Below are 12,195 nucleotides of genomic sequence, written 5' to 3' on the forward strand. Positions count from 1 at the left end.
CAGGTGTTATGCCTGGGGACTGAAGTCCGAAAGAAGAGCGTCGGAACTTGTATATATGCGACCGCGTTGAGAAACTTCGATAGCGAGATGTAGAACATGGTCAGAGTTTCTATCATTGTTCACTAGATGGCACTAGGAGTCGCTACAGTAATTTAATAATTTGTGATTTGGGATTTTTTGTCTTGATTTTTTATGCTTATTTTTGACGTCTGTATAACATACATAATATATATATTTTTTAACTTTGTAACTAACAACCTTGACTGTTATATATGTCGCGGCGGCCGATCGTAAAATCTGCCAGATCACGAAACTCCTAGGCATATCTTGAAATGGCGCCAGTTCATGATAGGTATGCCTAAAAGCTGGCCAGAAAAACAATATGGCAGATCGATTAGAGCAACGCATTCGTCGATATTCCTAGCTCTATACCGGGCACATCGTGATATGCCGAAAAAAATAAAAATGTATGTACGACGAGCGAAGCGAGGAGTTATTAGTACGAATTGTGACCACAATTTCACGATATGCCTAGGAATTTCGTGATCTGGCGGATTTTAAGATCGGCCGCCGACATATATACTCTTTATGATAAGACGCATAGTGCGCTAAATGGTTGTATACTGTAAAAAAAAACAATTTTGCATTGAGAAATTGTATGCACTTCAATAGTAAAGTTTATACCTATACTGCCTGCAAGACAGTCTGTTTTCAGTGAAAAGAAATTGTTTATTTTTAAGAACGGTACTCTTCAGTTTTGAGTAAGAAGGTACAGTGACCTGCATTAATATCTCCCACAAAAATATCTGACACGTCCTACCGGCCCTAGAAATAGAGTCATAATCAGATATTTATATGCACGCTTTATATTGTCAGATATTGGTGCTGGTGACTGTACTTATTTAAACCAACTGCTTGTTTCTAAATAAACAGTCAAACAATAAATAAGTAAAAATTAAATTAAACACTATAAAATTTCGAATTTTAAAAACAATTACAAATAAAAACTTTTACTTATAATACCAACTAAGACCATAAAAATTTCTAAATACGTACTTTTAATGTCTTATGGCCTAAGGCCATTACAGCTTAACGAATCTTAGAGATTGTTCCGTAACAGGGGAATGAATTCTGACTCCAATTTCTTCAACTACAAATGTATTTCTCAATCAAACAAAAATTAAATTAAAGTACAAATAATGCGTTTCTTGAGCCAAGTGTAGCGAAAGAGAAGCGTCCGTCGCGCTCACTCCTGACACTAGGGATGCGCCGCAACAGAGATAATTTTAATATTTGTCACATCTCTCAGTTTTATAAATGCTTGGCATTAAATTGGAAAGATCTACAATACAATTACTCTTTAATAAACACCACAATAGTAAACGAAACAGAAAACAAGTACACAGAACAATGTAATTACATTGTCTTGCGGTGCCCTAATAAAGATATTGTTAGTATTGGCTGTTTGATAATTTTTGCTATGGCTTCTATAGCTTTCCAATTGTTAATTCTCAAACAATTTAATTAAAATATTTATTTTTCATGCAGCTATGTCAGCATATCAGAAGTTTTACGCGTTGGAGTCCGATAACTGGAAGGACCCGCTGTTTTTGTATGGATTGGGACTTTGCTACTATCACTACAATGCCTTTGAATGGTAAGTCATATCATAATACTTTTTAAACACTAAAATTTTAGATTTACTCAAACCGCATGAACCAATCTGTATCCCTGCATCTAATTAAATTTTAATTTCTTCACTCTTTATTGTAACCAGAGAGCTTATTGTTTAACACACTTGTAATCACAATCATCTTCACCATTTCTGTCTGTAACACGGTGTACGACGAGGGTTGAAAGAGATGGTTAATGCGATCGTGAACGTCGGCGCCTTAGACAATACGGCATCAGGTCAGAATGTGACTGAGTTAATTGCATTTCCTATTAAATTTAAATTATTAAGAGTTATATACTGTTTGTATAACAGTGTTTCTCGCTAGCCCGTAGTTCAAAATTAGTCAAACGGTTTATTAACTATTTCGAAATTAACAATGACTTGTGTTTCGTTTGACATAAGGGTTCTCCAAAACCACTACACTAGCTTGCTTTTTCCCATCTGTAGCACTGCTCAATGAAAGAAATGCGTGCGTAACGTCTATCAGGCTCTTTGATTTTACTATCGACACATTATATAGGCGCAATAGTAGATTGTGAGACTGCATAAATCGCGCCATTTTACCCGAGGCGTTTATATCCACCCAAGACGGTGGCGAGGCTTTTCACTTCGATTGCAAAGAAATTAGCAACAGTGAAAACAAGTGTTAATTTACTGGGTGCTTTGTATTTTACATGCATTATATGTATATTATTATCTAGTTTTATGAATTTATTATTATTATTATAAACCATGAATTAGAATTTGATCAATTATCAGGCAATTTTATATCATTTCAGAAGTAGCAAAAATCGATCTATTATTAAATAGAACATGATGTTTTTATGACACATTTTCCACACATCTTATGGGAATGTTATGATTTCTACTTCACAAAACAGTTTTCCGTTACCTCGTAATTAATAAAGGTTAATCAACCATCAGTGATCGATATGAGTCATAACTCTTCCATCGAAACTGCTTTTTACTAGCCATGAAACTAACGTATCGATTAGAACCTTCGCGCTCTTCTTCCCATGAAATATGCAAGGATGGTGAACGCTCCGGGAAATCCGGGAATATCCGTCCAGAAGGCAACTTAGGGATATAAATAGGAAGGATATGAAAGGGGAGCAAACTATTCATCAGTTAATTAAAGACTTGGGCGCCCTAATCTCAAATAATGTGTTAACTTCGAGTTCACATTTTTAATTAATCTTCAATTGTTCCGAAAATTTTACTTCTGCGGCTAAAATTTTCCCCTTTCATTTTTAATGAACTATCAAACAGGTGGTTTTTAATCATGTGTGACTTTTATGAAAATGCAATAGGGTGCATTTTTCTGTACCTTGCCTAGCAAACACTGCACTAGCCTCGTTATGTTTGGATTTGGTTTGTTAGGTTTAAACTTATTTTACAATGGACTGTTTTGCTGTGTAGAGGTATAATTGGTGTTCCTGTAATTTTCGTTTTTACTTACAATTATACATTCTATTTTCTGTTCTGTTTTCATAGTTTCTCCTCGTTAATTGATCGCTAACTCCTAATTCAGGGTGCAATTAATTATTAATTAATAGGTTCAGTAAATTGACATGATGTTTTGTAATATTTTTATACCTATTTATAGTCTTTTTTAGGAGACAAATATTTTTTTTTGTTTATTTTGAAGTAAGAAAAAGAAAGATCGTTTTGCGGGCTTTTAGTGTAGTGGCTGTAAGTGCGGGTGGGTCGGCGGTCGGCGGTCGTCGGTCGACGTTCGTGATTCACCGGACGTAGGACGAGGCGCGGTGTGCGCGGCGCGAGGCGCGAGGCGAGGAGCGCGGCGTAGGGCCGGGCGGGCTGCGCCGCAGGGCGCGCGGGGCGGCGCGGGCGCGCGGGACGGTGCAGGCTGCAGCGAGGTCGTCGCTCGCGAGCAGCGCGCTCCGCCAGTCGGGAGCGGGATGCGGTGACGTAAACTGCACCGGCGCGGGCCGCAAGCGTAGTGTAGGACGGGATTTGTCGTGTTCGTATGTGTAGGTAGAGTGCTAAGAACCATCCTGAGTGAACGAGTGCTTGTGCTGTACCCCCGACGACTACCCCGGTCGACACTACCTGGGCCGCTGCGGCCACTGTAGCCTCTGGATCCCCCGATCCCCGAAATGGTGAGTGCGGTCGAAGCGACCGCTAGTGGTTTGTTTACGTCGCCTCTCGTCTTCTCTTTCTCTCTCACTCAACCTGCCGCCCGTACCCCATCTCACTCGCTCACACGCGACTCTTTCTATTGTTTTGTTTCCAAAATGCAGACAGCAGACACCTACGTTGAACAGAGTCGACTGCAGCGAGCCAGATCCCGTCGAGAGGTCGCGTTTTTGTGCATACATGCATATTTTTTTTGGTGTATTTTCGCAGGTAGCCGATATCGGAGCTCTCCTCGTCATTCACCCCCTTTCATGTGTGACTTCGTGTGGAGCAAATTTTTTTTGCACTATAGGTAATATTTTAAAGGGACAGCGATCTCGGGTTAGTGACCAGTTGTTTCTGTTTACGATATTTTTTTTTACATAAACAGAGACCTCGGGCACTTAAACGAGGTTTAGAGTGGGGTGGTGAAAGTTCGTAGCTGAGGGTGAGCAGTGCGTGTGTGGCTAGTAAACAATGAACTCGCCGCCGCATAAAATATAGGTCGGTAGTGTGTGTGGAAGGAACACTACGGCTGCACGCGATATGCGGCACTTCCCATGTAACTCCTCTCCCTTCACACACCAATAGCTAATACCTACTCAAGTGTAAGTTAAATGCAACGTTATTGCATAGACTTCATTGTTCGGTCTGGGCACACGCTGCTATGCTCAAGCTAACGGTTCCAAGTATGTAACCGGACGTTCTAGCAAGGTTTAGCAACAAGCCTTTTATAAAGCGAGTCCGGGCTGGATGAAAGTTAAGCTTGTATCAGTTTCTGTTAAGGACGTAGGCATAGTTTGACAAACATTTAAAAATTAAAATGTTTATTTAAGAACGCAAAATTTTTAGCCAGTTTCCATAGTTAACTATCATAGCTGGCGTATGCTCAGCCACCGCAAACTTCACCTGTAAAGGTCTATTCTATAGTAACCATTAATTACCTATTTCGACTTACTCATACGTTTAATGGTGTCCTCTGCGTACTACATCCGTGGTGAGTAAGTCACAAGTAGGACAATCCTGTCATCGTACGTCAGCGTAAGAAAATCAATGAGTCATGGGCCAGTGCACAATCAGATTTCGCGCATTTTTGTCTTACGTCACCGATTTGTCGACCGGTAGTGCGGCGACACAGCTTGGAAATTCAATGAGGATGGATACCTAATTAAGTACTTTGACACTGATAACACGTATTTCCTGGTCACGGGAAAACCGTTTCCATAGGGGATTCCATAGTCCATAGCTTCAAGGAACTACTAACGGGATTAATTTGATAGCTGGGTACTTTTCGTAATTAACACACACTTCCAAAGTGACGCTTACACGTAACACAAAATTCCCCTTTATTGCGTGATGATAATATACCTATGAACTTATAGGTATCTTGTTTCTACGTTTCTATCTCTATATTTTATATCTATCAGTCAATCTATCGCTGCGGTTATCACGAAATGCGGCTATCGTTCGCAAACCGGTTCGCACATTATCTACGCAACGCCGGTAACTGCTGCTAGTAACGGTATCCTACTCTCCGAAGCACTCGTACCAGTCTCACGCGGCCTGTTTCTGCAGAACTTGTTCGTTAGTATGCCCGTTTAGTCCTTCCACGCATATCTAATGCCGAATGTTTTCCAGCAAATATTGCGTCGTACCTACATGTAAAACAATCATTCGAGGAAGTAAAGTCATGTGCTGTAGGTACGTATTTTATCTACGTGCGATCAGTATCAGTATTTTCTAAGTACTTATTAATTATTATTCATGTATACCTCTTCCTCAAACATTAAAACTTCGATATTTTCACATAGCTAGCTCAACTTCAAGAATATACATATTGAACGTTTTTTTGAAATGCGTGCCTACCTACTGTTTTGACAAAAAAAAAAATACTTACAAAGAACTTCAACCATGTTGTTATTTTCTTCTTAATTCCACTACATTAAAATAGTCATTATAGCTTTTCTATCTGCTGTACCTTGAAATATTGGTCTTTTCCGCTTCATAATTACTTAGTTAATTTACTTAACATAGGAAGTCCTTTGCACAGGCTGCAATTTCTAGTAATGGACTCGCGCATTAACAATTCGTGTGACATTTTTCTTTGGCAGGCAGCTGCTCTGCTAGTATTAGCGGCTCTGTGGCAACGGGTAGAAAGTATAGAATATAGATTAGTCGTTTAGTTATTCTCATTGTAGGCATGTGGTAGATATAGGTAATAACTATTACATGGCTTAGAGCAGCTTGCGTGGCGTGTGCCATGCCTCGGCAGGTGTCTCGAGCGCCGGCTGCTGCCCCACCTGTCACGACATCAGCTGCTCCTTCAACTACTAGCCTTTGTTTAGTTATATGACCGTCACCGTCTCCTTCCCTCCTGAGAAATCGTACAGCGGATACATCTGCCCCCTCAGAAAGCTAGTTGCCGCACAAAATGATTGCTTTACATCCTCAATCATGGATTACGAGCCTATAAGACGAAACCTTCCTTCCGTTTCTTGAACCGAATGCAACAGTGGATGCAAACGCCAATCACTAAGCGACTGGCAAGTTGTTCGACCAAATCCTAAAAACAGCAGAATTAAATAACACCGTATAATTAACTTATCGGTCAATGCATGCTGTATACCTACCTATCTACATGTCCCTGACAGCCAGCCCATAGATAAAAAAATAAGTAGATATGTATCATATGTACCTATGTATTTGCAATCCGTTTACTACGTAGGTAGTGTAGTACATAAACAGGCGAGCGTAGAAAGCGATAAAATTTCCCGACATCGCGCGCGCTCGTTCGCGCTTTAATTGCATTTGGTACTTTGGTACCTAGTAATTTCACCATTACCGGCGAACTGTTTCGGTGCTCTTTGCAGTGTTTAACAGTTGTTCTATGCAATGTTTACTTTTCTGTCATGGTGTATAGGTACTGGTACGCCATATGCTGGACGCTGTTTTGCAATATTGAGTCGACTCGCTGTCATTTTGCAATACAATGTCAACTGTTAAAATTCTTTTCTAAGGGTTGACATTGTATTGCAGAATTAATCAGGGTTAGGTTAACACACTATTGCAAAACAGCATCCTCTCGTGAGTTTCAAAGAAATAGTTGTCGCTTTACTTGTGCCGCGTTAAAAAAATTGAAATAGTTTTTGCTTCTTGCCCGACATTTTTAATGGCAAGTGTTCATAATGTGTGTTCACCTGTAGTCGGCGGCTGGCGAGTGCCGCATCGGCCCGCTGCATGCAATTAGGACAATTAGGCACCCGTCGTTGCACTGCGCGGCATTGACCTTGCGTTTCTTGGCATACGCAAATTGTCGATATTTCTTTCTCTTTGTTTATCACACAAATATAGAAACTTGAGTAGGTGTAGAAACATGTTAAATTTATGCCTATAAATAAAACATTACTTACTACAATTGACCCTCGGGAAGCTGTCTGCTAAAGAAGGTCGATGTGAATGACGCAAAATTCTGAGATAAAATTGAGGTGTTTCTTGTAGACAAAAAATTGGCTGCTAATTTGCAGATAATACCCGCTGCGTTAGACAAGTTTAAAATTTATAAAATACTTAACACTAATTATAGCTACTAACAATTCTAACATCAAAACCATTAATGTGTTTATCTTTTTATAATTTTAAAATAAAAATCGTAGTCTTAATAGAATTTATGAATGTGCATCTTCAGATTAGTAGGTACCTACTTAAAAAAATACATTTAAATACACCTACAACTTTTTTTTTGATTTGTGGTGTGCAATAAATAATATTTGTATTGTATTGTACATTACTACATTACAGTGAAACAATAAGTTAAAAAAAGGCATTTGATTAATATTTTTAGATTTTTTAAATTGTTTTTCGTATAATATATTTAAAAGCAAAACTGGTATTATATGAACGTACATAAAACGCGCATACTTAAAACTATCAATACACAGTACTCACGTCGTGACGTGACGTCACGTAACAATCATGGCCAAGTTATATAACAGACGCCAGATTTAGCTGTGGCAGAGACCGCCGGTTAGCAACAGAATAGCGGCACAACCGGATTTTTTACAACCGACTGTTTTAACGTCTAATGTGGCGGTATGCGAAAAACCATAGCTAGCTACGTGAGCAGTGCGGTCGGGTGCACGCGGGTTCAATCTCGTTAGTGTAAATTAGCCCGTGACAGAAGTGGTCGGTGCGTGCGCCCGGATAGCTGTGCAGCGGAGGCCGAGGATGCATCTAACGCTGTGGGCCGGTGGAGATGCACGGGTGTGGCGCTCCGCTCTTCGATCCGAACCAAGTCACGTACGCATGGGCCCTTCTACGCACAGACCTGCGCCGAGCCCTCCGGCCCGCGCGCGCACCGATCTGCTCAGCCATCGCCCTCAAAGGGCGTATGCATTATTAGCTCTCCCCCTTCCGCTCACCCCCGACCCATCTCCCTGCCTCCGTTCGCCCTTCGACCCGCGTTTTGGGCTTAGCGCGTCTCGACTTTCCCACACCCCGTGCAGAGGGGTGCGGCCGGCTTTACGATTTTTAAAAAAGGCTCCTGTGACGTAATTGTCTATTGTCTTTTGTTAAGAAGTAGGTCAGGACGCCGTGGGCAGGGCGGCCGACGCAGGGCGACTGTGGCGAAGTGATGGTGCGCGGTCGTCGACACTAACGGATCGCTATTTATACCTGCCGCGTAGTGCACCGGAACTCGCTCAGTGCACTCGCTGCATCCGCGCCACCCGCCCGACCGCCCTGTCAATGACCTCCTTACCTCTCGAGCAGTCGCTTCCTACATCACTAAAATAAGCTCGAACAACGAAGCGTTATTTGCTGATTTCTAAGAATCCATTTTATTTTCTCCGTCGATCGCATTCACAGTCTCGTCTGTTTCCAATATAACTAGTTTCTGGATTACTCTTATTATAAGAGGAGGTTTAAAGACAGTAGTAAACTGTATTAAAGGCTGAACATGATAATGACGATGAAATCTAAACATAGGAAGGAAGTCGTTACTTCATTATGCCGTCCGTCATCCTGAAGTTAAAAGTTCTCCAGTAATACGAGTACGTAACTGCAGCTTAACTTTGAAACTGGCACATTAAGTACTTGCCTTGCTCCTACACAAACGATATCGTAGGGCGCGCGTTGCGAAAGGCCTGTGCCGCAACCGGCTGCCCTTCGGTTGTTTAATTTACGTAACAAAACAGCCCACATAACTTTGCTAGGAGCCACCCACGCGGGGCGTGAACTCTGTGTCAAGCATTTTGCCCTAGTTTTTGCTGTAAAAACGCTTTTCACACGTGCAAAGCAAAGGCAAGCCCTTTTATTCCACATAATAAGAAACCGGCCGCTCAATAGAACACTTCACTGCATGATTTGTATTTGCCATATTACTCGTACATGCTGCGAATATCCACAGCTCCCAAGGGCAGCAGCCAAGGGTCTGTAATGTCTGTTTCCTCATGATTAGGGATTTCAGGAACTAGATAGCTACATTTAAAATCCTTACTAATATTATAAATGCGAAAGTATGTCTGTCCCCGTGTTACCTCTTAACGCTTAAAACCGCTGAACCGATTTAGATAATTAGTATGGAGACCCTGGGAAGGATATCTGCTTCTTGTTGTGGTGCCTCTCCAATTACTGAAGGTTGGCCATCAACTCAGAATATTTCTTACTATCCTTCGCGAGGTGGAACACCTCAGCAGCACTAGTACCGGAGAGGTCCACTCTCGAATGCTTCTCAACCAAGACTTTTTCTTCGGCCAATACCGCGTTTCCCAGCAACTTAACCCATCATAATAAGTTGCAATAAGTCTTATTTCTCATGACTGAAAACATGTCCGAGTCTAGATGCGATGTCTTGCGGTCCTGGCCTACTCGCCTTAAGACTTCGACATTAGTGACTTTCTGAGTCCAGCTAATTGAAAGCATGCGCCGGTATAGCCACATTTCAAAAGCCTCTAAACGTTTCTTAAGTTCCAAGGGGTTTATAGTCCAAGCCTCGCATCCGTATAGAGCAATAGGCCAAATGTAGCACTGAATAAGACGGTTCCTCAGGGAAATGTTAATTTGCGATTGGAAATTATTTTTCTCATTTTATTAAAGGCACTACGGGAGATCTCAATACGTGTTTGTATTTCCAAATCGCTATCCCATTCTTGGGTTAGCCAAGTGCCCTGGTATTTATATTTGCGCACCAGGTCTAACTTTTTTCCGTCCACACTAATGCTCGGGTTCAGATTATTCTGTGTCGAAACGACCATTACTTTCGTCTTCAGCGTATTCATCCTGAGTCCAGCCCTCCCACTACGCTCATTCAATCGGTCCACCTGCTGGAGATCAGACTGTCGATGCTATCAAAACCGTATCAGCTGCGTACCGTATCTCAGGTTATTGATATTGCGTCCATTGTTCTTTACGCCACAATCAAGAGGGAAGGATATAGGATAGTTTATCCTGAAAAATTGCACAGTTTTCGCGGAATAGCTATAAACAAATTCTTCGCGGTCGGAGTCGTGAGCAAGCAGCTAGTCTACAATAGAGCTTGTTCATGAGATCGTTTGTGACGGTAGCATTTAATTTAAAACCACATGTTAATTACAAGAATGTGGTCAAGACATGCCACTAAGAGCCTGTTTCACCACTCTAAGATAACTTGATAAGCTCTTGGTATGGTATTTTATGTGACTGATATATTTGTGATTCCGTCGTTGTTTATTTTTTTCTGTTAAACAGAGACTGCGCGTCACGGAAACTTAACAGATGTGGAGAGACGAGCCCTAAACCTCTTAAAAATGAAGTTCCGTCTTTGCGTTACATTCTCCTCCGACGTTGCGCAAGAATTTCATCAGGCCGGACTTGCTAATTGTCTGGTCACCTCCGCATTGCTTTATTACACTCGGTATCCTTAGAGCCGATAGGTGAGCGCCTACGGCAGCCACGCGTTGGAATTTCCGCGAAAAAACTTATACGTCACTAGAGCGCGTCACGTGGTAGCGGGCGCGGCGATACGTCACACCACAAGGCCGCGGGTGAGTAACCCGAACAACTACCATCCTAAATACGGTCATGAACACTAATTAACATCTCTTATCAAGGTCCTCCATATACCATTACGTTAGGCACTTGTTACTCCCAAAATAAAATACAATTGTAACGAACATCGACCGAGTTCTTTGTTCCGGTATGGTATTCTGAAATACGCAAGATAATTGAGCCTTATTTTTAAGTTAAATCGAAACGCTCACATTTACAAATTAAATTATCACTTCTTCACGTTAATATTCTCGCAGCGTTCCCATAGAAACTTCGTAGTATCGCCCCGTATGGCAGGTTTTCCGAGTACCTAATGCATTAATTAATTCTTGTCGATCACTTAGCATCATATTCACGTATCTCTTATCGTTTTTTCGTAACTGTGACGAGTTCGCAAGCAGGGTTTATCTTGAGTTCTAGTTATTTATTGTGTAATTCTTCACGTAGTGTGTGACCCAGAGAACTATCATTTGCAAATAATTACTTTAGATTAGGTTTTCTTTTTACGCCATTCTCTGCGTTGATATCTTATGTGTGGTAAATATGCAGTATCATGTGGTCGATACAGCAAAAAAAAAAATAGATTATTCTTCGCTTAAAAATACGAATCGTTTTCAGTATGCAGCAGAATAGTAGTCGCAGTAAGAGCGACATCAAACATAATTTCTGTACCTAGTATATCTAGTCATGATGCCAACCACTCATATGCCGATCATTATTAAGTAGGTAGCTACTTGTTGCCTGCGCTATTACAACGTAATGTACCTATGTGATTAACCTATACAACATACGGAAAATGTAAGCCTGAAATGAAAACGTTTTGTACTAAAAATAATGAAACTGATGTCACCAGTTACAATGAATGGTGTGTATCAGTCAGTAGGTATGTTGGCGATAACAAAACTGTTCGTAGGTACCTACATGTAGCAAAAATCGTAAAACGGCAAGATAAGCTACACAGCAAATACATAAAATGGGAATTCGAAATTATCATAAACGTAAACGCATACCGGAGGCAACTACGTACCGTGATTTGATTACCTCGCATGCCAGCGGAGTTCTCACGGATCTCGACGCGCACTTAGTTACCATCTAGCCGTCACGTTGTACGCACAATAGCATTAGAAAGCTGCTTGCGGCCGCAAAAAGGGAGCAAATGGAAAGGGCTCGGTGCCACGGCGAGTCGAAATTTAACTATGAGTACCTAGTTGCGAGATGACGTTACGTCAGTATCGAGCGGCCCCGCGCCCCGGCCCCCGCCCCCGCCCCAAGGGCCTGCACGCACGATATGCGTGTGACTATCGCGCGTAGCGTGTGTGCTATTGCCCCCACTTTTGTTTGACGAACAATCTATGACGCAA

At 41.5% G+C, this 12,195-nt stretch overlaps 1 protein-coding gene across 2 annotated transcripts in view; it reads left to right on the forward strand.

Moving 5' to 3' along the window:
* Positions 1-12,195, forward strand: part of Utx (Utx histone demethylase) — a 33,753-nt gene that overhangs the window by 2,443 nt on the left and 19,115 nt on the right. The window contains exon 4 of one of the 2 annotated variants that reach the window (XM_074101865.1): positions 1,549-1,657. In XM_074101865.1, the coding sequence (XP_073957966.1) occupies positions 1,549-1,657 (109 nt within the window). Of the gene's footprint in view, positions 1-1,548; positions 1,658-3,514; positions 3,796-12,195 lie in introns of those variants that run through there. The other variant, XM_074101866.1, reaches the window with a different exon arrangement.

The sequence above is a fragment of the Choristoneura fumiferana genome, chromosome 18 (genome assembly GCF_025370935.1).
Source record: "Choristoneura fumiferana chromosome 18, NRCan_CFum_1, whole genome shotgun sequence".
Classification (NCBI taxonomy): Eukaryota; Metazoa; Arthropoda; class Insecta; order Lepidoptera; family Tortricidae; genus Choristoneura; species Choristoneura fumiferana.